The sequence below is a fragment of the Podarcis filfolensis genome (assembly GCF_964270895.1).
Source record: "Podarcis filfolensis genome assembly, chromosome: 11".
In the NCBI taxonomy this organism is placed as follows: Eukaryota; Metazoa; Chordata; class Lepidosauria; order Squamata; family Lacertidae; genus Podarcis; species Podarcis filfolensis.
The window spans coordinates 35475757-35502814 of record NC_139613.1 but is presented as its reverse complement, the minus strand read 5'-3'; the positions used below and the strand labels follow the sequence as shown (position 1 = coordinate 35502814).

General features: G+C 39.1%; 1 protein-coding gene and 1 long non-coding RNA gene across 8 annotated transcripts in view; both read left to right on the top strand.

The window, feature by feature from the left end:
• Positions 1-27058, top strand: part of ARB2A (ARB2 cotranscriptional regulator A) — a 207503-nt gene that overhangs the window by 136652 nt on the left and 43793 nt on the right. For 5 of the 7 annotated variants that reach the window (XM_083577048.1, XM_083577053.1, XM_083577050.1 and 2 more), the window contains one exon: positions 4012-4096. In XM_083577048.1, the coding sequence (XP_083433174.1) occupies positions 4012-4096 (85 nt within the window). Of the gene's footprint in view, positions 1-4011; positions 4097-6568; positions 6645-27058 lie in introns of all 7 variants that reach the window. The other 2 variants (XM_083577051.1, XM_083577049.1) reach the window with 1 other exon arrangement.
• LOC310745165 lies at positions 10170-24789 on the top strand. Its single transcript, XR_014540004.1, has 2 exons — positions 10170-17980; positions 18237-24789. It is a non-coding gene; the product is annotated as an uncharacterized lncRNA (long non-coding RNA).

Below are 27058 nucleotides of genomic sequence, written 5' to 3'. Positions count from 1 at the left end.
ACCCGAGGTACTATTTCTGGGTTAGCGGAGTCTGTAACCTGAAGCGTATGTAACCTGAGGTACCACTGTATGTAGAAATGTACATACATTTCTTGTTGGATCAGGACTGTGTGTGCTTTTACTTAACATATTCATAAGACTGGAGTACAAGGGTCGCAAGTTTCACTTTTAGGTTGACCAAACACTGGTTAACACACATCAATGTGCCTACTATGTGGCAGTATGGATGATGAAGAAGGTGCATTTTGCAGTCTGCGCTGTATCTTTAAGTAGCTGGTTGGCAGAGCTCTTTCAGATAGAGCAGGGTTGTTGACTCCCACCAGAGCCCTTCAACCAACTGATTACATTTTGAGGATAAAGTCACTTGACACACACACACCCCAAAATCCATGTCCTCTTTATGCTTTATCCCATCCTTCTTGGCTTATTAAATTTGACTGGCTGCATCCAGAGCAGTGTCAACCCAGTGTATGACTGTTATGAAAAAGGCAAACAGAACCACGATGAATATGTTCTACCTTCACTGTCAAAGGCAGTATGCTTCTGAATACTATTGTCAAAACAGCTGAAGGGAAGAGTGCTGTGCTCAGGTCCTACTTGTGTGTATCCCACAGGCATCTGATTGACCATTATGAGAATTGGATGCTGGACTAAATGGGCCATTAGCTTGCTCCACCAGGCTCTTCTTATGCTCACTTCATGAGGGACCAATGCCTGTTACAGTGGTATGGACACTCCTAAAGAAGCTGGCCCTAGATCTGTTTGCTTAGACTAACTACCAACCAGTTACAAATGCCCACTTTCAAGATAAGGTGGTAGAGAGGGTTGTGGAAGGTCAGCTGCCAGAATTCTTGGATCATATGGATTACATAGATCAGTTACAATTGGTTTAGCCCTGGCCATGAGGCTAAATTGACCTTGGTCTCCCTGGTGGCTGACCTCTGCTGAGAACAGGACAAGGAACCTTGCTCCTTTTTAATCTCTCTGTGGCTTTTCATACCATTGATGTTGGTATCATCCTGGATTGGGGAACTGCGTTATTGCGCTTCCAGTCCTACTGTTGAGGCCAAGTCCAGAAAATAGCATTGGGAGAGAACTTCTTGACCCCATGGCTGTTATCTTTATGGGGCGCTGCAAGGCACTATTTTCTCCACAATGCTGTTTAACCCCTATGTGAAGCTATCGGTCATTTTCATCTTTCTAGAAAAGCTTGCTGAAACAAAAATGTATCCAATTGTTTCTGGAAAGTACAGATAGTGGGCATCTGCCGTATCTCAGCAGTGATGCTGTTCCACAAAATAGGGGCAGTTACACTGAGGTGGGACTCAGTGTAAGATATGGTGCAGCAGGGCTCCTTATTGAGTGGGAATTGATGAAAAATGCCAACGCCTTATTAATCAGGATTGAATGTTAGTTTATTTCGTAAAATATTATTTGTAACCTTAATGTTTCTGATTTAACCATTTAGTTTTACAGACCATGGCAAGGACAGAGAATTGTCTAGGATAAAGGCTGACAACTCTGACCTGAAATACATACACACAAAAAGAAAGAAAAAACCCCAAACCTCTAAAGCCTTTGTTAGAAAATCCAAAGTTGCTTTATGAGAACTCAGAACATTAAATACACGCCATAAGGAAATATATATATATTAAATTTAAGTCTCCCATTTTGAATCTGATAACTAATTGTTCTCTGAATACATTTAAACATGACATGTTCATTATCTTTTATTTCATTCTCAGAAAGTGGATCTCAAAGAATAAGAATAATGGCTAGTGAATTAAAATATGGATGGGATGTTAAAGAATCTCATATAAGTAGTATTTTTACACTGTGTGAAATTCAGGTGATTGTTACTAAAGCTATATCTTGTCACCTGGGTATATTTTTACTTCACTGGGCTTAGATCTAGTGGTAGAATGAATAATAATTAAAATCTTCTCTCAATTGCTTTGTGTATGTAGTGCTAATTGCTGTCATTGAAATAATTAATAGTTAAAATAGCAATTCTTCATTTCATCTATCTACCCTATATCATGAGCTGCCTATTTTTAGTGCCAATAGAAGTCATAATTTTTGAATTTATTAGGCACTGTGATGACTGATAAAACAAATCTTCCACTTTCATATCTTTACTTTGCATTTGAGAATACTTAGTTCTTACAGGCAAGTGGCACATTGTATATAAAACTAGTTAATTGTCTTCAAATCTTCTGTATTATCTCAAATTCTCTGATGTAACGTTCTATCAGTAATAATATTAATTTTACCTATATCAAATGAATATAATACTTCATAAAAATTCCACTACTTTTGTAATTTACTACTGTGCTACAGTTCCACAATCAGCTGTTAATTAAAAACTGGCATGCAAATTATAAAATGTGCATCTTAAAGCCTTTGTGAAATATAGAAATATTGCCATCTTAACATTTTAGTGAAAAGATAACAAACACACTAGCCAGTTATATTTTTAACTGTTTTCATGGGTTTTTCACACAGTTCAATGGTTTCACTGATCTACTGTTTCTTACAAAAATCTACCATGCTTTGTGAACTTCACTTTCTAATCTCATACAGCAACCCTTCCTTTATGTTCTTCCTGCTCTCCCTGGTCCCAGAACAGTAGGGTTGCCTTGACAAATCTATTCAAAAGCCATTCCTCTGCCTTTATTGGTGGGGATTGGAGTCTTTGAAATTCTCTCCTCACTGCAACACAGCTGACATCTTCTTCCAGACAGAATGAATTAAGGAACTACAATAAGACACTTGATCTACCAGTCAAGGATCTTTCCACAGTGAGGACGGATTCCATGGTGCACAACTAGGGCAGCAAGCATCTAAAAATATACAATACATGCTTGTTTGCAAGGAAGAACAATCGGCCATTTTGAAACAATGATTAATGGGATTTTTAAATAAAATTCTTCAATAAAAATATTTACACATTTGTTTGGCTGTATGTTACAAAAGTATTTCTGTGTTTTAATGTAGCTATTTGATTTTTAAAAAGTGAAATAAAAATTCTTAACATTTTAACAAAAGCTTTTGTAGATTGTTATTCTACAGGAAAAAAATTGTGAATGAAATATTTAATGAAATAATGATTTGCCCATTTTATAAATATGTTTAATATGCAAATTTAGCTATTAAGTTGTAAAGTAAAGCAACTGGGTTATTCTTATTTTGATTCTGATTCTGATTATGTATTCTGTGTTTCTGTATCGTGATTTTATCCTGTAAACCGCCCTGAGATCTACTGGTATAGGGTGGGATAAAAATTTAATAATAATCATCATAATAAAGCAGAATATAACTGATACTGTTTAGCCAAAGATGTAGATTAGAAAACAAAATGTAAAAATAAATGTAGTGTATTTCCGTAAAGAGAAACTTTTACATTTTACCTATCAGTACTGTACTAATATGTGAACAAAGTTTTCTTTAATATATTTCCTTACATGCAGCTTTACAGCCACTCTCTGACTGGTATATATGTAAACAAGAGATAAATGATCATTAATTAATGGTCAATTAATTAAGCTGTTGGCAGCTTTGCGGGGCAGAGCCTGTCCTCCGCCATAGCAGCTGCAGCATCGGGAGGTTTCCTGCCAGAGGGAAGAGTCCCTGGTCTCTCCCTCTGGTTGGATAGATTGAGTTAGCCTACCTGCCAGATTGGACCAATGGCAGGCAGTCTCACTTTGGGGGGTGGGTCTGACTGGGTCCACAGAGAACTCCACTCATATCCACTCCCCCAGGGATCAAAAATGAGCGTGTCTCATACTGGCTCACTGCATTGCCTTTTTTTGCATCTCCCTCCCACCCTCCCTATTATTGTGCTTGTTTCTACCCCAGGATGATAGCTACTTCTTGTTGAGCTTCAGCTCACAAACTGCAGTTGTCACCTTACTCTGGCATTGCAATCCCTATTCTTAAAATGTGGCAGTTATGGATACATAAAGTTCTGAATAAATGCTCTTATTCAAATTTGTCTCCCTTCAATTTCAGAACTGCTGTAATTGGGTGTCAAGTTCAGATCCTCTAGATACATCAGTAGAATCCATGTTACCTGACTGTCCACGTGTCTCTGCAGGTATGCAAACTCTGAACCAGAAGTGAAACTTAAAAGTTTGTATTGTTATATTTTTATTGTAGATGCTTGTTTCTGCTTTCTGTAGGACATATATACTGAAATGATACAATATAAATGATGATCCAGTTACAGCACCATATCTGCTACTGAAGTCAGCTTTCAGAGTGCAAGTGGAAGTTTACTTATTTACTTACAAGAAAGTTCCCCACTCCGTGTTTTTACCTTATCTAATTCCCACACCATTAGCCTTCAGGATTTAATGTGGGAACAGAACAGTGAGATCCTAGCACTTTTGTTGACTGGTTGAAGGCATACTAACTGAGGATTACCTGTCTGCAATTCTTTTCAGAGATAAAAGCATATTTAATATATTGTCAGGAAGTATTTTTCTCATCCCAGGGCACTAAACCTTTCCATTGTATCCTGCCTGTACTTGTCTTTTCTCACCCATTGCTGTGGGATGCTGCAGTATTTGAATGTCACCCGAGCCTCTCTGCAACATTCCTAGACATACTGTGCTTCTTTCTAGAAAGCATAGAACACCATAAAATAAAATGCTCCTTTTAACCCCACCTCTAAATTCCAGAAGGAACCAGAAGTGGAGCAGAATCTGCATACAATTCAGCAAGGTGGTAGCAAGGGTTAACTCTCACTTCATTAATGAAGTGCAAATTGCTAAGGATTAGAATACAATTACTCCCAAGCAGCTGAGTTCACACTTCATCTGAAGGTGGATTGCTAGACTGGTAAACTGCAAGTGTGAATTAGTTCTATGTCTCTTGAGCTGCAAGAAATCATTATTACTATTCGGGGTGCGAGGAATTCTAGTTGGAGTTTCTGCAGCTCCCCTTTTGGATACTTTCTTATACTGTGACTGAATGTTAGGCCTCATATTATAAAGGGGCGTTGCTATACAACTGATTTGCCTTTATTTCTTCAGACTTGTATTTCTTCAGAACATACAAAGAAAAAACGATGTGCTTGTAACACACCTTTAGTTAATCGTTGTGGACACAGCAGCCTATGGCAGCCACTAGACCTGGTGGGGTGGCTAGGAGGTTGCAATGGCATGGTCAGTGGAATTATGGGCATGAATCCAATGGGAGCATGGCCAAACTGTTCTGGTCTCCTCCCTTTTTTTCTTTTTTCTTTTTTTGCTCTTCCAAAAATACTGTGGACACCTAAGAATTGCATTTTTATAAATACTGTTGCATGCCACCCCAGTCTCTGAGCAGTGCAAGATTCGAGGAGTTCCAGGCACCAGTCCTTCAGAATAAGGGACAGTGGAGACTATGGTGTCATTAGGATACACAATTTATTTACATATATATATACAACCTCAACCTATAACGGAGGAGCTCACAGCATCAACACCCCAAGAGAGTCTTGCATCTCCCATAGCCACAGCCTTGGATTCCAACAGAAATCAGACATGGGTCTGTCACTCCCAGCTGCCTAGCCTGCAGATTCCATCTTCTAGCCCACATAACTCAACTCACAACTCTGGCCTTTGTATTTCTAACAACCAGCGAATTGTGGGAGGGGGACCACCCATTTGTCATCTGACACAGAGCTACTTCCTTTGTTACCTCAATCGCCTATACTTAGAGGGCCATTACCTCACCATGAAGCTAGCCTTGCTATTCCAAGAATTGGATCCATGCAGTCCTGCTAAGCTGTGTGTGGGGAAGCTTGGCTCTCCAGAAGTTGCTGAACTACAACTCCCAGCAGCCCCAGCAAGTATGGCCTGAATGGCTTTTTAGCTCAGCAACATCTGGAGGGCCAAAACTTACACAAAACTGCACTAAGTCAGAGTTTTGCTTTGTTTTATTTATTTATTAAATTTGTATACCACCCATCACTCAAAGAGCACAGGGCAGTTCACAACATAAAAATACAAAATGAGAACACAAAAGACATAATAAAACAAAAACAAACCAAAAACACCTCCCACAAGCACGTTTAAAAGGCCATGGAATGTTAATCAGCCAAAGGCCTGGTTTTAGAGAAACATTTTTGCCTGGCACCTAAAGAAATGTAATGAAGGCACCAGCCAAACCTCCCTGGGGAGAGCATTCCACAAACAGGAAGCCACCACAGAAAGGCCCATTATCATGTTGCTATCCTCCGGACCCCTTGTAGAGGAGGCACATTAAGAAGGGCCTCAGATAATGCTTGCTCCATCCTCCATGTGACAGCCCTTTAGACTTTAATTATTGAAAGGGCTGCATGGTGTGGCTCTCATATCAGTGTTATGAGAGTGTAAGCAACACATTTCTCTCTCCCCTTTCTCCACACCATGCAGAATTGCAATGGTAACCAGAAGGCTGGAGTTTGCATGGCCGGGGGTTGGACTAGATGACCCTTGGGATCCCTTCCAACCCTGCCATACTATGATTATATCAAGCAACTAAAGGAACAAAAAGATGCTTTTGAAACATTTGGGAATCATAGGAACACTCTCTCCTCCAGTGGCTTCCAGCAAGAGCTTGCATCTTCCTTAGGAGAGAGCCAGGCCAGAACAAGGGGGGAAAGCCTCAGAGATCAGGTAGGTGGAAATGCCAGTTGAGTGTCCTCATGTGCCAGACTGGTGCTAGCATGGCTGGAAGCCAGGCGCCTGCTGATTCCTCCTTTTCTTTGCAGGGGGGGGAGCCTTTCCCCAACATATACTTTGTTCTAACCAAATCCCTGGAGAGACGTGACGACCCTCAGGTACTGGGGCAGAGGGAAGGAAGGGGCCTTGTGAAACATGTTTGGGGAGCCTGTAGCTTCCAGCAGTTGCTTTTCAGAAGCATTGTTCCCTCCAGCGGGAGGCTGAGCATAGCCATCACAGCTAGTTGCTTTTGATAGGCCTCTCCTCCATGCAATTGTCTAGCCCTCTTTGAAAACTATCCCATCCAAGATGCTCTTATGGTGCCGGGGTTGGCAAGGTTTACCTCGCTTAGGCCAGTTCACTCCCGCAGAGATTGCTCCGTGGGCTGGATCGCGTCTACGCAGACATGATTTCCAATGCCACAGAAGCGAGTCCCTGCTCCATGCTGCGCCAGTTTAGCGCAGTGCGTGGGAACTCACCGAGTGGGTGGCTCAGTTTGGGGGCAGCTCGTGGGCAGTTAAATGACCCCCATGGGCTGCTTGTGGCCCATGGGCTGCAGGTTGCCGAGCCCTGTTGTGGTGCATCTGATTCTCCTATGCTTCCTTGCTCCTGCAAGGAGATGAATATTGTGAGATCCTTTGGTTAACATCTATCTGGGCTGGGAAATATTGCGCTTCCCTTGAAGCACAACTGATCAAGGTAGGCAGATCTGTTAGCATCTTGATAAAGATGCTCAAACGACAAAGGATGCTATTTTCCCCTCAAGCATTTCAGGAAAAAGCTCCCAAGCTGATGGAGAAGAGAGCAGTTAAGTGGTCAGTGGGGCTCCAGGTTGCCGTTTCTGGATCCCACCACAGCCCTTCCAAGTTGCCCAAGAAATCAATGTCACAACAGTTTTTTCCTTGCACCTCCTTCCCATGATCCCACATGGGGCCTTCTCAGACATATGCTGTGTCTGAAACAGCAGATCCCACCAAACCAAGTAATCGAGGACCCAGTCAGAAAAGGAATGTGCGCAGTCATATCAGAAATAAGCAAAATAACTAAACAGGTACTAGAAGTCACCCCAGAACTGGCCCTACTGAACATCTTCCAAGATAACAATGCCCACTCACACTATAAAGAGCTCATAACACGCCAACGGCATACGATTCAATATGGCTAACTTAACCCGACAACCCCCCTCACCCACACACAAACAAATCCCACTGCAGCCAGCCAGAGATGATCAACCACACCCTAGGCCACCACAACTTCTCTCACCATCAAGGAAACATAACAAATAGAGAACTTCTCCAAGTGACGCTGATAGAAAAACCCCAAGCATACACTAAATAAAAGAACTTAAGCTTTGCCGCCCCAGTCCCTCTCTCCCGTCATCCCCCCCCCCCCGAGACTGTTCCCTCTCCTCCTTTCACAGGCACATACAAACACACTCTTGAGAGCTGAACTGAAACAGGTTGGCACAGTATATTTGTTGCACTGCAGCCTGCTGTACCCCCATAACAGCAGGTTCATGTATGGAAAAATGCTTTCAAATACATGTCAGTTTCATTGGCTAGGGACAAATGATGAACCTGAGGAAAGAAGCAGTTTCTATAGGATGAAGAGCTCCAGATAGTTACCAATTGATCTTTTGATTTAAAAGTTACATTGAAAGTTTAAATGGGTTTGTTTTATTTTGTGGATGTGATCTTTTTATTAGTAAAAAGTAATACAAGTTATTATGATCCAGATATATTTGTATCGGGTTACATTCAAGGTCACCCTGGTTTCTCTTTAATTTGTTCAGGAAGAAAAGCAAGATATATCTAAGGAGAAAATACTGTCTTTCCACTTGGAAATTTGTAATTGTTATGATCTATTTTTTTCTGAAACACAAAGTGTGTTCTAGCTTATGGAGAACTTTGGAATTTTACTTTATTTTTTATTTTCATTTGTTAAATGTAACTACAGATATGAGGAACATGAGTAGAAGTCAAAAGCAATTTAATTGAAATGAGTCAATATGATTTTTTGATATTTTTTTTGTACAACAATGGCTATGTAGTTTCCTCTAGTAATTGAAGTCTCCACCTTTAAATAACTGGTTCAACTTAAATACCATTTAAAAAAATAATGAAGGAGCAACTATCAGTTGCAAAAGATTATCTTAGAAATGTGAACTATTGTAAACCTATGCAGTGGTGCATACCCAAATCTACAGGCAGCTTAAAACAACAGCTCTAAGAGGTTTAAATTGCTACATTAATTTCATTTAATGCTCTGTGTATGCCTTTGTGGATATGTGATCTGGCACTTTTCCTGATTTAGAAAATGTGTTCTGAGTCTGTGATGTGCATCTTGTGAAAGGTGAACTTAGCCGAGGGAAACTATATGCATGATGACTGCAGAGTTCTTTTCACTGTCCATTGATACTGCATTATGCTTATCCATATTTTGAACATGCATGCATATACTGTTTTTCTAGAAAAAGAGGTGCCAGAGCTCACCATGAACACCTCCATTGTTCTCTAATAATGGCAATGGTGCCCAGGTGCCGGAGCTGAGTCCCTGTGAGTTCCTATGGAAAAAAGCCCTGTCTCTGCTCCCTTTTTCCTGGCACTGGAGGAGGGGCAGCACCATATTTGGGCAGCGCAACCCATTTCCCTGCACTGGGCACTGAGCCAAGGGGGCACTGTCTGCCCTGTTTCAGGAAGGAGGTATAAGGGCTCTGACAGGGTCCTAGAGCCCTTCCACCTCCTTTCCAAAGCTGTGAAAGTGCTAACTAGGCTTTGTGAAGGGGGCAACACTTTCATGCCTCCTTCCCAAAGCCACTACTGCCTCTACCCCTGGAGCTACTTCCTGTTCTCCACCCTGCCAGAGCCACCAAAAAAGCCTAGCAGGCCAAATGTGGCCCATGAGCTGCATGTTGGAGCATCCTGGTCTAAAGTCGAGAACACTCAGCGAAGGGCCTTAGCAGAGGATCTTAACTGACCTCCAGTTTAAATAAAAGCAACAATGATCCCAACCCATTATATTTTTGATAAATAAGTCAAGAATACAGATTTTGAATTGTGAATTGAAGTTAATCTGAAGATATGCAAAATTCAAAAACTGTTGTGAGATGTAAAAAAAAAATCCACTAGAAAGATTCATGAAGAAAATATAGCTTTATTATACATATATATAAAAGTCTGCTGAATAAGAGCAAAAATTTAGCCACATTTTATATGAACTAGAATAGTGGGAGGAATTTGACTTTTTATGAAAAACCAGGAAGGGTGTTTATATATATATATATATATATATATATATATATATATATATATATGCAGTGAAGAGAACCATGTGATACCTTTAGAAACATTAGTAATCATTTGATTTCTTTGTCTTATGACAACCAATAAATCCAAGAGTAAATTAACTAGATAACTAATATAAAGTGATGGAAAGTGATACTCTAAAGCTATCAAAATTAAATTATCAGTTTTATCTCATTAATATTTACTTGCAAACATTTTGATCAGAACAACCTGTAAACTTATTTGCTCCAATTTAATTCTGCACCACAGAGCCACATACAAGAAGTTATGTCATGCAAAATTAGAGGTAACGTCACAAGTTGCCTTATCTCTTTGTTTTAATTATGTAAGTCTGTAATCAGATAGACACAAATAAGTTCCAGAAAAAGTGAGCCATGAGTAAATATGGTACATCATAGATTAAAATGGCTATCATTTGCTTATTAGATAACACAAGAATTCTCCCCTTGTACTAAAGAACAAGCCACAAAATCTCTCACTGCATTTGGATCTGTTTTAATGGCAGCACAAGACAGGACTGAATGGTTAGTACAGTGGTACCTCGGGTTACATACGCTTCAGGTTACATACGCTTCAGGTTACAGACTCCGCTAACCCAGAAATAGTGCTTCAGGTTAAGAACTTTGCTTCAGGATGAGAACAGAAATCGTGCTCCGGCGGCACGGCGGCAGCAGGAGGCCCCATTAGCTAAAGTGGTGCTTCAGGTTAAGAACAGTTTCAGGTTAAGAACGGACCTCCGGTACGAATTAAGTACTTAATCCGAGGTACCACTGTATTTAAATTACACACAGCCTTAATTGATGTGGGCTGGGGAGACTTACTGAGATTCAAAAATGTATCAGGAGGGGATTGGAGAGAGGAAATAGAAGATCATGACTGGTTAGCAGTCCAGAACAAACCCTTAGTAACTGTTAATAATGCTTCAAAGCAAATAAGAGATTCAATGTTGAAACTTGCCCATAGATGGTATATAAGCCCAGTGCGATTGTCCAGCTGGTGAGGATATGCTGAGCAAGGTACTTATTACTGTATGTGGTGGTCTTGCCCTCTGGCTTGTGTAGTCTGGGATTTATTTTTTGATGAAATACAAAAGGTTATAAAGCAGCCCATGGACAGATACTGGTATCCAAAAGTCTAGTACCTGGCATTTATGGGAAAACTGACACACCAACTCTGTGTTTTGCAAGGTGTTTCAAAATTTGGCAACTTGTTTGTGGTCTGATGAATATGATTATATTTGATTGTGAGGAACAGTCCCTCCATCTCTCTGTTTACTTGCTGATAAGTTTGCAAGTGTTAAATGATTACTCAGTGTGGTTAATCAGCCAAAGATTTTATGACAAATTAATACCCCTAATATATTACTGGCGCTTTCAACAAGCAAAGGCACTGGGGCTCAAGTCAACTGAGCAGGCTGCTCAGATGCACTAACTTGCCCCTTCCACTGCCAAATTTGATTAAGAAATATTTTTCTTTTCAAAGCTAGCAGTTTAGAGTGGAACGACTGGCTTTCCTTTTAACAATCAGAACTCAGGCAGCTGAAGCTCAGTTTATGTAAGTAGCCACAGTCCTAGATAGCTACACAGGAAGAAGCCTGCACATAGCTAGGAATGCATTCAACATGATGCAGTTGATCGCCACATAAAATGAGAAAGTTAATTTTCTCTTTTAAAAACAACCTTCCTACTGAGCTGAGCTGAATGACTTTATCTTTGACTTTAGCCCCTAACTTGGGGTTATTTAGCATTCTGACTAATTTCAGTGAGCAGTATTGTCCAAAGTTGCATTCATGCAAGGGCACTCACATAGAATAATTATCCCCCTTCTCATTGCACGTCCTGAAAAGCCTCTTCTGGGAACAGGGAGTCTTCAGAAAAGGCCTGGGTTGTGGGGTGGGGACTGCAGTGAAATTGGTACTGCCACTCAAGCAAGCTGCCTCCTCCTGTTTTGTGGCCATTCCCCCTCCCTGGTCATTCCAACCATCTACCCCACACTCATTTCCTGTGGGTTCCATAACCCTCAGGAGAGGTTTTTTGGGGAGTCCAGGAGTGGAGGGCAGGGTTTTTTTTTTACAGTATAGTGGATCTGATGTGTTAATATGATAGATAAACAAAAAGCTTCATATTCTCAAAGTAGATTACAATGTTAGAAGTATCTGATTCTTCTAAATAAAGGGCGAGTTCCTTAGTTGATTAAATTGCAAATGATCTTGTGCTTAAAAGAGAAATTACCTGCCAAATTTGCCAAAAAAATTAAAAATCAGAGTTTTTACATGAAGATTAATTTGTTCTGGTTTATGGATTTCCTGCAGTAAGTTACACAAAACTTTGATGTCTTTCCCATTGTTGTTGCTAGAAGTTTGCAAGGTCTGTGCTGTAAATTAGGGGTAAGTGCTTGTGACGTGCACATTGCAATTTGGCTGGAACAGTCACCACTTTTCTAATATTTTTCACTAGATGGCTTTAGAAAAAATGTCTGGCACCAGGATACTATTAGGCTGTAATTAGTGTAACTAACAACTAATATGAAAGAGCAGAATAGAGGTCACCATAAGACTTCAAAGGTCTTAACAGGTTAAGGTTGGAGGGCAATCTGTCTCCTTTCTTAATCTGTTGCCATATCTGGTGAGATTTGTTGAAATCTTCAGTGACCTCTAACCTTGAGGTGTTGCTCTCTCATAATTTACTGGTCACATGCCATGTTCTTTATTCCCGTCTGTTTAGATGAGCAGAGGACTTTGTGAATGGCAGCTTCATTTTAGAGTTCATGTACAAATGTGCACAGATTATCAGCCCTTCACTGCAGATAAAAGATTATGGCTTAACCACTTTAACATTCTTGTTCTGCCAATATTGGACAACAATAACAGTACTTTGCTACACTGTGCGGTTTGGTTTGTATATGACATTTAAAATAAAATATAGTAGAAACAGCAGTATATTATTAAGGATATTGAAACTGTGTTATTTCATAGGCATTTTTGATACACTTAGCAACCTAATGCTGATGCTGCTTATCTGCAGTAAAAAATGTTGTTGCTTTTAGATGTCTGCTATTTACAAATATTTGGTTTTTTGCAAGTCTTTTGCAACTCTTGTCAGTTTCACATATTTCTGTGAGTTTTTCTGTAATAGTTTGCCTTAAATGAAAGTTTAATCCAAGTGAAAAGCTGAGAACTTGGTTACTTATTGTTTCTCTTTATATGACATTTCTCGTTACGATTTTTCTTGAGACTAGGGACCGCCTACCACCTTTTTAAGTCTGTATGCATAGCAATGGACTTTCTGGATGTGTTTGAACACCAATGGCCTATTGCCTGAAGGATTTGCAAAGTTAATACACAACCAACCAAACCAAGACTTGCTTTTAATTACAGTTTAAATTTTAAAGGCTGTTTAAAAGAGTATGAGAATGAAAGAACAGAAAGCAGTCTGAGACCAGATTTGAAGATCTCTACTGGAAAAAAATCATATAAGGATTTTTCAAGCAGTGACACTAAGAATAGAATTTGGAAAAATCTTTTCTTTCAAGACTATCTTGTGATTAACTAGGGGAGTACTACATCAAAGCTGTACTGACTTCAAAGCTCAGAACCACTTACAGCTTCCAGCTATTACTAAAATCTACCACTTCACCCTGCCAACGACTCATCTTAGTAGCTTCACTAAGTTATACCCATCTACTTGCTATCCTCTGTTTAGGGGGGGTGGAATACAGATACATTCTGAATTAAATATTTCAAAGCAGTATCATAGCCTCAAAATAAGGCATGCAAGCAACAGCAGAAATATTTTTTTAAACATTAAAAATGAGGTCAAATTATTGTGGCCTACACATTTGCAGTTTCATCTGTCTGCTCTAATGAAGTTTCTTGTGATAAGTCTCAGGACAGCATTCCACTGCAAGTTAGCCCTCAAATGACATGATCAATTTGCTTCTGATAGATGCTGTCTTTATTAAAGAAATTACTGGAGAACTTTTACTTACCACAAAGTCCTTCACAGTAATTCTTGAGGAAGGTGGTTAAAACTGTTGGTAATTTAATAAAAGGATCAAACATTGCTGCGCTTCAGTATTGTTCTTATCTAAGCATTCTTTAGAAACAGAACATTTGAAAAATTGTTCCATAGAATGATTTCTGCTAACTTTTCACAGTACCTTTTCACAAAAATGTAGAAATATGCACCTCTGTACCAGTCTTGTAGTGCAGTTGGTCACAGATAATCAGTTGTTGCTGTATTTTTTCTTTATTAGCTGGAAAAATTGAGGAGGAGAACCTTATGTATATTGAATAGAGCTCAACTAATCGTCTGATTTACACAATTTAATTGAGCTATAAATTAAAGTTAAATAATTTACATACATCATACCTTAATGAAGGGGATCTTTTGAGAAACCTAAAGAAATGCTGTCTGCTGGTTTTAGATATAAGCAAGAAGGAAAAACCAGCTTTAATTTATTTTTCAGCAGATTTAGCACAGGGCGGATGACGTTGACATCTGTGTGACCTGCATAAGAGCAGGCCTTTCAAAGGTGCCAGAGTTTTGCCAATGAGCAGGCTGGCTTATTAATCTAAAATTAAAATTTGTTGTTTAACTACACTGACTAATTTATTGAGGTTTTTGGTCTTAATATTTTGTATTTCTTGTATTAACACACTACTTTGTATGCAATAGTGTAGGAGCAGGTTTTATCCCCTTTACAGTAATGAGACAGTTAAAATGTACTGAAATAGTAATTTACTGTGGTGTTAATATTATTCAGCATTTAAAAGTGTTACATTATTATTTTCTGATTGGGACTGTTTCTGCCTAGACTTGTTGAAGTGGTACATTAATCTTGAAATAAAATTTGTCTTGTAAATTATATATTAATAAAAAGTTAGGAAGAAGTGAGATTCTTTGAGCGTGTTTTATAGAACAGTTTATATGTTCAGCAGAGATCTGTGACATGCTCTCTGGAGCTGTGCCATTAATCCATTTACAGCCATTCATTGCAATGAAGAGAAATTACTAGCGAAATAAGTGATCATATGTTAAGGGAAATGTCTTTGCTTCACTTGTACTCCCTTTTTTACTTTGCAAATGCAGCTGGCACTCTAGCAAATGTTTAAGCCAGTCCTTTTATTAAAATTGAAAGAATGTGGCAACAGTCAGCAATTTTGAGGCTCTTGGCCGGAGTCCAACCAGCTAGTTGTTTGGCCACACTTAGTTCCACATCGCTGAGTTTAGAAGGCAGAAGTGGCCCAGTTCTGCGCTGACCTATTGGTCATGACCACTCCTACCTCATTCGGAGGGTTTTACATCCTAATCTTCTGACACACATAATGGAGGTCTGAAGCAATAAATGAAGATCTAAAGTACAGAAACTTGCTGGCTGTTAACTAACTGTTTCAGATGAATGACCTATAATAGGAGTAGATGAATGAATATAATACATTCAGTTGAAAAAGATTGTCTCTTAACAATTCATGTGTAAGGGGGAGAATGCCCAGGAACTTACTGGTAGATCTAAAATTTGTATGCCACATGTATTTTCTGTCTAAAGAGCCTGCTTGCTTCTTTTAAAAAATAGAGAAAAATGCTTCCAGGCTAGCTTATTATACAATCACACTGTCAATGTGTTTTAAATAATTTGTTGTTATACAATCACACGGCATATCATTTTTGAATTTATATATTGCCTTTCATTGTTGAGTTTTTTCTTAATATAAACTATCTTCCTACATCAAATTGTACATAGTACAATCAGCAGAATCATTCAAGGCTCATCAAAAATCCAGAGGAAAATAATGTTTTCTGATGTTTTGTCAAACTTTGAATATCTTTTAATTGTCTTTCAGCACAGAAATGTGATCTGTAGCTCTGGCAGGACAGGTTAACCATATGCAAATTTGCTTGGTATATTAGTAGCAATCATCAGGCTGCATAATTTCCTTATGAGTTAAATGGACAGTATTTACTTTATTTCTAATAAATATAGCAATGAAGTGCTTGTATTATTTGTGTTTGTGTTTATTGGTTTTCTGTTACTTCTGTGCAGGCTTTAGCCATATATATGCTGAAGTTAAAACTGAATATATAAAAATGAAAAAAGTGGAAGCTGGCAATATTTGTTCTGGGATTTCTGCATAATATAAATGTTATTTTATTTAATCTTTAAAAAATATATTTGTGCATACGTGATGTTCAAAGATTAAGGAAACAATGACTACCTTAAAAAGTAGTTTGGATATAGCACCATGGCAATGTTCTTCTGATATGGAGCTCTCCTCAGTACATTATTAAGCATCTTTAAATGTATCCGTTTTTACCATTCATTTTATTTGACTTCAAAGAACATAGCCCCATTTTAGAGACTGAGACCTAACTATCGCAAGTAGGTTAGCTGCATTTTCTTAGAAATGCTAATGGAGTATCTTTGTTAGCTATTGGATAGTGAAGAAGCCATGATTTTACACTTACACTATACAAAAGCATCATGAAATCATTGCTGTTTTAAGGCCCATTCCTGTGGCTTCTTTACAAAAAATGTGAGGGAATACATCAGGGCTGGGGAACCTGTGGTACTCCAGCTGATGATGGGCTACAACTCTAATCATCCATTGGCCATGATGGAGGCCACAGGTTCCTAATCCCTGAGATAGGGCATATTGGCAAATATACTCAAGATGCATCGGCAGTACACAGGAACACTCTTCCAGGCTGGCAGGTGAATATGCCAGTTAAAATATTTACGATCAAATGCCACAGTTTTTTGTTAGAGTTCAAATGACAAGCTGCTTTTGTGTAAAAATGAAACCTTTCCAGTTGTCTTGGGTCATTCATGCTGCATTATTTATGAAAATCTTTTAGATCCCACTCCTATCTTGAAAATAGTTTATTAAACTAATCTTAAAAAAATATTTGCAATAAGATAAGCCCTGACTTCCAATGATAAAGGTCAAAGTAGAGAAGAAAGTGCCACTGGTTTGTGTTAGGTGACACTGTGCCCTCCCTGTCTAATTTGATTACACAGAGCCACCAAAGCTCTAGGCAAAGCTGATTTTAGTTATAAGCAGCTTCTTAACCTTTTGAGAACTAACATAAACACTACCTACCAGTGGCTAATTATGTTGTTCTGTTCCATGCAGCAAAGTACAAAGGTAAAAATGTGGAACTAGGGTAATGCATGTTGTGACAAAATATAGCAAGCTTACTCCAGCATATCAAATCACTTTTCTTTCTATCTGCATTTATTGTTTTATTTCCAGAGAGATACCATTTACATTCATGTAGAAAATTTAAGGAGGAATTCAAAATGATACAGACTTATGGTGGTGGTCAAAAGTCAAGTAATTTTTACTATTTCTTAAAACATTAGATATGTGATATGTGTGCAGAAGAGCCATAAGTGATATGTCTTTTCCAGAAGCACTTCTCAACTTGATATAAATTTGGTATAAACTTGGGGATGACTCATAGTTCAGTCAGGGTACATTTGTATATACTATGTCCCACCTTCAATCTCCAGCATTTCTGGGCACAGTGGTTACCTATTTGTTCCTGTATATGGACTGCTAATACTGATCTTTAAAGCCCTGTACAGTTTGGGATGAAGTGATTTAAAGGACAGCCTTTGCCACTGATGGGAGTTGACATCTAAATCATATGGAGGATATCAGGTTTGTGAAGGGTGGCATGTACCCTTATGAGCAAGAATAGACCTTAGTATCAGCCTCAGAGACTCTGCTCCCTGACCTTCCACTAAGGTGGATTCAGGGACAGGACTGTTCAGTGGCAGCCCCTGACACACGGAATTCCTCTTCCTAACAACTCTATGTGGACTCTTCTCTTGTGCTTTTTAACTAGACCTTAAAGACATTTTTATCCTACCAAGCTCTTTATTGCTGATTCAGTACATGTGATTTTATCAGATGCTGTTTTAATTGCACTTGTTCAGGGCAGAAGAAGAAATAATAAAATAAGGAGAAAAGAATAAGAATAGGTATTATTTTAGTTACAGATAGGTAGCCGTGTTGGTCTGCCATAGTCAAAACAAAAAAAATTTTTTTTCCTTCCAGTAGCACCTTAAAGACCAACTAAGTTAGTTCTTGGTATGAGCTTTCGTGTGCATGCACGTGTGCATGTGTATCTGAAGAAGTGCATGTGTATCGTGTGCATGTGTATCTGAAGAAGTGTGCATGCACACGAAAGCTCATACCAAGAACTAACTTAGTTGGTCTTTAAGGTGCTACTGGAAGGTATTATTTTCTGAGAATCAGCATGGTTTCTGCAAAGGAAAATCCTGTCCCACCTGTTGTTTAGAATTAGTTGAGTGACATATAGATAGTAGTAGTCAAGTAGAGGTTATATTCATAGGTGCTCCAAAAGCTTTAGACAAGGTGTGAAGAACCTCAGCCTTGGGGACTAAACGTGGCTCTCCACCTGTCAGGCTTCAGGGAATCTGCTTCCTCCCCTTCCCTTTGGCAGTAGATAAGCAGAACAAAGGAAATGAGTCTTCTTACCAGTTAGAAACTTCAATGATCACAGTGAGAGAACAAAGAATCCATTTCCTAGCAATGGTAGGTGATGCTCCCAATTAAGCGTTCCACCCACTTCCTCCCTAGTCACCCAGGTCACTACTGCATCTTGTAACCTGAGCTTGTAACCACTGTGCTTTCTGTGCTGCCATCTTACCAGCTCTTCTTGACGTTGGGCTGAGTGGATGGATGCTTTCCAGAGACAGTGAATCTGTTAATTCTCTCTCTCCCAGTGCTTCCTCTCCTAGCTGTTCCCCATCCAATATTTCCCAGCTTCTGCCTTCTGAACTATGTCCCTCTGCAAACCACTGTTCCAAATCAGTACTGTCCTCCTGCTCCTGGGAAGATTCAGGATCCTGATCAGGAGCAGGGGGGGGGGGGCTCCCACCATTCCTCCTCAGTGCAGCCCTCCTCAGTACGGTTTCTGACACCATCTTGGTTAAATGTGGCTCTCCAGCCAGCCAGATCCCCTATCGGCCCTGCTTCACACCCTCGAGTGCTTTTGCCTTCTTGAATGTGTCCTTGTGAATTCTGGGAATGCCAATTCTTGATTGGATGGAAGATAGAGAAGGGTGTGTCCGTATGTATAAACTAGCCTACAGTGCAAGGGTAAAATTTAGTTGTTCCTCTGCCCACTTTTGTCTCTGGCTATGACCATCACTAGCATGTAGAAAGTCGCCCAAGAGGAAATGCAGCACATCATGTTAAGCCATAGTTTAACACCATTGTAAACAAGCAAGAATGAGACACAGCAAGCTTCCTCATTTGATAACGGCTCCTGGGGTGTTGTAGTTAATTCTGGCTATGGTTAGTTTAAACAAAAAAGCTTCAGTAACTGTGGTTTGAAGCTGGCTTGTGTTTAAATATTAACTGCACTTTGCCAGTCTGGACAAATCATGTGGGAAGTGGTGAAGGAAGGAAATACAAAAGCTAGAGGCTTAGTGTGAGTCTTTTCTGCTTTTTCATGTCATGCTAACATACAAATGTGGCCAAAGTCTTCCATCAACATCTGCTGAGGAAAACAGATAACATGAGGAAAGCTTGTATGAGTAACTAACTATATTAAAAGAAACAGTAATGCAGAAGATAGGAAGAGACAACAATGCTGGAAAAAATTTTAAGGGTGACTGGTAAACCAAATCAGATTTTATGTGGCAGCCATACATAGCAGTTTCCCAAACACCTTTTATACTATAATGTAGCATAAGGAGGCTACTAATTTCACCAAAGGAGTAGATTCTTGCCTTGTAGGCTGTTTTCCAAACCCAATAAACCTTCTTAAGCTTTTTCCATCTCTGTAGGAAAAGGCTGTATATCTGAATCATTTCTCCCCTGTGTGAAATAGCTGTTTTAGGAAGACAATTTTGATTGGAAAAGCAGTTGATGGGGGGAAGTTTAAACATCTGTTCCCCTACCACTGCTCCTTGAATCAAATCCATGGCCTCCTGAGGATGCTTTTTAATTTTCTAACTAGGGAAATATTGCAAGTTTCTACCATGTAAAGTCTAGTTTGACTATTTTGACAACACCATCTATGTGCCATGTTCAAAAGAAAGAGCATATATAGAAAAATTGTCTCACCTGTTGTCTCACAGTTGAGGGATTCTCTTTCTGTGGAGATTTGCAAAAGTCAAAGCCAGAGTGTATTCCAAAAGTATTGTAATAGTTTTTTATTTGGGCTGTGTTCTGGTCGTAAGCCTTAAGCTAGCTGCGGTTAAAGAATTTGTTGTTTCTGTATCTATTTAAATTACTTTTTGTATTCTTACATATTACTACTACAAAGTACTATAATTGTCTCAGGCCTTCAGGACAGAGTATCCTACAAATGTAAATAAACTAAGAAAAAACACACCAGAGGTTCTAAAGATGTAGCATCCCTGCTCAAATATATTAATTTCCAGGACAATTATGACATAATGCAACATGAATTTGAGACTTGTATTTGGAGCTCTACTCAAATAAGACTTCAGTCACTGTTAGATTCCCTTACACACTGCAGAGGATAGCTTTTCCTGACACAGGCAGTAGTACTGAGGATGCAAAAACTCAATTGTTTTAAGAAGTTCCTATTCCTACTTCTGTTTATCTCTCCTAATATCATCAGGGCTTCTGTATTGTTGATCACAGCACTGTCGTGTGTGGCTAACCGCAGGCAGCAGATGCTCTTCATTCCCTTTTTGGCTGGAAGCCCTTCCTCTCAGCTCTGTAGTTGTGGAAGTACTCACTGCTGCTGAGAGACATCACATGACTCAAATGGAAAACAGCACCAGTGGGAACCTTCAAGTGCTTCTGACCTAGGATAGATGGTTGGAAGCTGGATGAAGGGAAACATAAGAGAGAGAGCGTGCAGGAAATGGGGCAAAAGAAGTGATATTTCAGATAAAAACAAGAGGAGGGAAGCGCTGGAAGAGATGTAAAAGATATTTCATTTTCTTATACTAATGTGGAAAAAACCAGGAGAAAGATAGCTGGGGAACTAAAATTAATCCTAAGAATAAAACTGGATTTCAAAATTTATCGAAAAATATACAAAGTGTTGTAAAGGGGGAAACACACAGCATTTGCATTGATTTTGTTACATATTGTAAAGCAAGACAGTAGTTTTCCAGGGTGAATATGTACCCTGTTCTTAAACTTGTTTATTTAGAAGTGGGAATCACAATACACATGATGTTAAATTTGCATTTGCCAGAGTGGACTGGAGAACATTCAGTGAACAGGTTGCCTCGTCCCACTTGTTAAATAAATAAAATAGAAAAGCAGTCATCCATGATGAGGGTGGTCTCAAAAGACACAATGACAAGGGACCGGGAGGCCACATTGCACAACGATGTCAAGACGTTTTCAGCCCAAAGGGTGCATTACCTCTCAGCAACATTTTGCAGGCCACATTCCAGTAATAGGTGAGGCCAAAGGCAAAGTTGGGGTAGCAATGAATATAAATTTGTACAGTAGGCTCTTAATCCCCCATTCAGACAAGCAAAGATGCAATGTATGACAGTTCAATAACACATTTTAGCCAGGCAGATACTTGAGAAGCCTAGCAGGGGCAGAGAGGGTCATGGTCCAGGGAGAGGCCCAAGGGCCTGATAAAGAGGTTGCGAGGGCCACTTTTGGCCCCTGGGCTTGAGATGCCCCACCCCCATTTTAGACAATGGTCAACAAACCAACCTGTTAAAGTGTGAATTGACAATACATTAATTCTGGCCTGATGGGACCCTGGAACAATTCATACAATCATTGTTTGAAGCAAAAATGTTCAACAGAACTTACCCAAACCAGTCCTTGACATTTTTAACCTTTCCAAATGTTAAATTCTCCAAACTCCTGCAAATTTTGACAGTGGGGATGCTTTAGAAAATGTGTGGTGATAGAACTGTCTGATTGAAGGTTTCTTAAATGCTGCTGTCCAAAATCACCAGCCATGCTTGAAAGTAGTAATTCTTGATACAACTTAAGACTCTCAATTGACTTGTAGCTGCAGGTGTCAGAGCCACCTGCTATGGTATCGCTATGGTATCAGAAAGCTTGGCTTTTTGAATTACCTATAGCTTCCTTTAATTACCAAATTTCTCTCTTTTTCTTTGTTAGGTTTATGCAAAGCCACCCTAACTGCGCAAACAGTAATCTGTTTTTATAATTTACCAGATTATTCTATATTTTGGGGTACACAAGTGATGTATATATCTAATGCAGCATGAGATACACTATCACAACACTTTTAAGAATTGAGAGGGGGTGTTTTCTTTCTTATCCAATTATGCGGTTCACATAGATCTGTATATGTCAAAACACAATTTAAGAACCCTAAAATACATCAAAGCTATCTTAACTTTCTTGGGTGCCTTTGTAAGTCAAAAAGATCTCAGTAGTACTATACCTATGCTTGCATAGCCTATCACAGTGCACAGAGTGGGAGGTCTTTTCAGCCACATGTTATTAATAAACCTATTTCTCTGAAAAGGAAGATATTTATAATACTATTAAAACTATAATTCTACACGCAGATAGGAAGTAAGTTTCAGCCACACATTCAGAAAAATCACACAGCCCTTCCCAGACTCTACTATATCAGAGGGAAACTGGAGGCTTGAATATCTGAATGCTTTCCTTCTTCAGATGCCCATGAGAGGCTAGCAGGTTAGGGAGAAAAATGCTTGCCTAGCCTTCTTCTGGAAATGATAGTTTTCTTGCAGTCTGGTGGTGCTGTCCATGAAAGGTGCTTTTTCTGAACGAGCTGTTTGTCTCTTAAGCCCATTGAACTAATCTGAACATGTATAAAATCAGTCATTAAATCAATATGTAAAGATAGTAGTTCAAAAGCAAATTCATCATTATTAGCCTTATCCTTTCAATTAGCAATGTATATTAAGCCAAAGATTATGGGGTTCAAGCAAAAAATTTCTGAGATTGGACATGAAGCGATTATATGCACATTTGATTAATGTGTGCTCTTTCAGAGTTGCTTTATCTTTTTAGCGTTCAGAATATGTAAATATTGTCTAATCTTTGTAATAAAGTATCAATTTGTTCAGCATAAATGATTTGCTCATCTTGGCCTCTAAAGCCTTGTCCTTTAATTTGATGCAGGGCTACAGTTATAGTACAATGTATAAATAGTTCATTCAAATTGAATTTATTAATCATAAAATTGGAAACTGCCTAGTATATTATTTCCAGTCTGAGTAACGAAGTTTTATGCACCCATTTACCATAAAATAACTTTTAAACTGATTTTTCAACACAGCGCAAGAACTCCATTATTTTCTATAAGATACATATTAGGCAAGGTTCCAACAAAAACCACCACCACTAAAAACCACCTCTCAATTGCTGGGGCTTCAAGCAACTTATCTGAAATCAATGGTACGTGTGGTTTAGCACTGTTGTGTGGAATGTACTCATTCCAACGTTCTATCCTCCTAGAAATGCCAAACATACATATCACCGTTTACAAGCATGAATTGAGTGTACTGTATGTAGTTCTGTCTACATCAAACTGGTTCTCAGCAAATGCGACACTGGTAACTACATGTTTGATCATGTCACAATTCAAGCCAGTTTGCTGATACATACTTTGATCTAGAGATCTGTATGTGCCCTAGCACACCTGTAGAAGTCTGTTGTAAATGAACTTCTCTTCAAGGGGAGCTCTTAGAGTTAGCATCCATCGGTCTTTGTAGACAGTGGAGGAGTGCGCCTTTGCAGGGGAGGTCAAACTATTGGCAGGTTGCAGCGCCTGCAGTGGCTATAGAAACTGATTCGGAAGAGGCATGTTTTGTTGCAGCTGGGACAGATGAAGGTGGATGCAGAGCTGCCCTTGTGGAAGTGGGTACAGGAGCTGCATGTTTGTGAATGTGTGCAGGCAGGTTGATGTAGGGATCATGCTATCCACAAGAAATACCTGGCTCTCACAGCAGTACTGTTTTGATATTCTGGCTATGCCATCATTCCCTCGCCTCCCTGCTGTCTGTGTCATTTTGTCCATGGATTTCAAATTCTTAGGGTTAGTAACTGTGCTGGGCTTCCATGGGCAGGGGTACTTCAAAAGCCCCAGTGTCCATTCCCATAGCCATCTTGTTCTCTTGCAAAAACAGCCACAATTACTGGGACGTTCAGTTCAGTTTTTATTAGGAATTAAGCACATTCTAATTACTTTCCCCCAACACTGCCAGAGATGCATGTCCCTGGGCATTAAGGCAGCTTCCCTGAATTGAGATTTAGTCCCCTCAATAGTCAGCCATTGGTCCAGTTCAAGAGCAGTAAATACAGCACCTTTTCCTCCACCTTCGCCAATGCTGGTGTGCAGAAAGAAAAAACTCTTGCTCTTCACTTTGCTTGACATTTTATTTTGCTGTATATTTTTTGCAAAGGGAAGGCATCAAACTGGAAACATACGGTGATGTCTAGTATTGGTCATACTCAGAGTAGACCCATTGAAATATTAAGCTGAACAAGTTGGGTATGACCCATAGCATTCTTGAACATACTTGCATTGTTTGAGGCATAGTAGTAAGGCCAAAACCTTAACACTGTGAAGAAGGGAGACTAAGGAAACAAGGGAAAGAAGACAGTACAAGAAAGTGTCTTGTAAAACTTGGTGCTACATATCATGAAAACAGGTTTAAAAAAGAAGCTGTTCAAGATTGATTGTGTAACATATAGCAGACTGAAATATTTACAAATACATATTTACTACTGTGCTCATTGTATGGCAGACAAGTAAAGCATGTGATACACTTTAAACAGTAAAATAGTCAATTTTTTAAAAAAATCTATAATTTTAATCAAAACTTTGTTTCAGTCATTGAAATTCTGTTATTGCTGCTTACAAACATTAAAGTCAATCAAAACATCAGTAGCTTGCGAAATCAATATTTTTAATATGTTTGCATTGCAGTGCTGCAGATTTTGGACTAATAGATCGCACCCATATTGATTTCCATGGGAAATGTTAGTCTGATACTGAAATAATTAAAAAAAAAGCACCAGGGATTATTGGTTTGGAATTTTGAAGGAGATAGAAGTATAAAAATTGGTTATTGACCAAATTGCTTGGGGTGAATGAACCTTGGGCATATGCAATAAACTTGTAGCACAGAGTCATTACTGAATACTACCTTAGTCCCTTAAACCTAAAAGAAGTCAATAACCCATTATAACAATGCAAATTGTGGTGAAATAACATATGGGGCATTTTCGTATAACATTCTTTGAAATCAACGGGATATTCATAAATATAAATCTGTTAATAATCATCTAATTAAATGTAGAGAAACAGGAACTACTTTTCACACAAAATAATAATAGACATGGGGCTAAACTACATGCTACATTAGAAGTCTTTTTAACTAATGTGTTTAGAACCTAGACATAACTCTTTCTGTAGAAAAAGCAGACACAGCATGTGTGTGTGATTTGATTGGGGCTGTTGCGCAGGGAAACAGGCAAAGCCTTTCCCCACCCTCCTTTCAAATCAACCCCCTCCAAAGAAGTCACTGTTTATCCCAGAAGGTGCACAGCAGCTTCAACAGACGGGCAATGTGTTAACCCACAGATCTCCTTAGTTGTCCTGTAGATGATATTCAATGTATTGTTGTCATTGGCATATTGCTGCTTCGGCAGGGCTTAGGGGGTTTTTTCCTGATCACCTTGTGGGTAGGGGGCTGATTAAGGTGGTCCATCCAGAAACCAACAATCCAATTGGTTTTAAGAATATGAGGAATTTGCTTGTTGATTCTAGCTTTCCTGTCATGCGGCAGGTTAAGTACAGTGGTACCTCGGGTTAAGAACTTTATTCGTTCTGGAGGTCTGTTCTTAACCTGAAACTGTCCTTAACCTGAGGTACCACTTTAGCTAATGGGGCCTCCCGCTGCCACTGCGCTGCCGCCACGCAATTTCTGTTCTCATCCTGAAGCAAAGTTCTTAACCTGAGGTACTATTTCTGGGTTAACGGAGTCTGTAACCTGAAGCGTCTGTAACTTGAAGCATATGTAACCCGAGGTACCACTGTGCACAGCTTTTGTCTGGCTTTCTTCCTGAAGAGCACGGGTCTTGTTGCTCTAAGGTTGAGGGGTACTTAGAAGGCTCCCAATGCACACAAAAACTAGATAAAGCCTACTCCTTCTCACCAGCTGGCAGCCAGAGAGGAGGCAAGTGGGTTCAACTCTGTTTCAGTTGCCCATTTTTGGGGGGACCCACCTGATAGCAGCCTATTGTCCACTCGCTTCCAACAATTGCCTGCAGGCCCGGTCACCTCACTCTGTATCAGTATCCGTGTATAAGACAAACCCCAATTTTTGCCTTAAAATTTTAGGCAAAAAACATTGTCTTATACAGAGAAAAATGCGGTAATATTTTCCAATTTTGTTTTACTATTGTGCTTTATATTGTTTTTAGTATGTCCTATAAACTGCTTCAGTTGCTGCTTAAGCAGCAGAGAATGTGCTATAGAAACATATAAAATAAATCAATAAATACTGAAGAAACACAAGTTCAAAGTCCTTTGAGTTAACACAGAACTTTCTTTACAGTTCTGGATTCTAGTCTTTATATTGTTCTTAAGATTACAGTAAAAAGCATTTAGTTTATTTCATAGATGTGGTACTTGTTCATAGTGATCACAAGGCCAAAAATAACACTGGAAACTGATATTGTGCTACTATATCTAATTTCTGGAACGTGGAAAAATCGCTTGCTTATGAAATTGCATTAAATATACATTTTACTTTTAAACGACCAAAAATACTTAATCCAAATCCCATCAAATGCAATATAAAATCTGATTTAAGTGAGAACAGAATAAGGTGAATGAACATGTAAATAAACATATAAATAAAATAAGTTACAATAATAATAATTTTTATTATATGTCTGCATGATTATTCCAATTTTAAATTCAAAGAATTGATCCTGCTTGTAGGTTTCAAAGAGGCATCTGGTTGTCCACTGTGAGAACAGGATGCCAGACAACATGGGCCATTGGCCTGATCCAGCAGGCTCTTCTTAAGTTCTTACGAAATACAAAAATGTCTTTCCAAAGG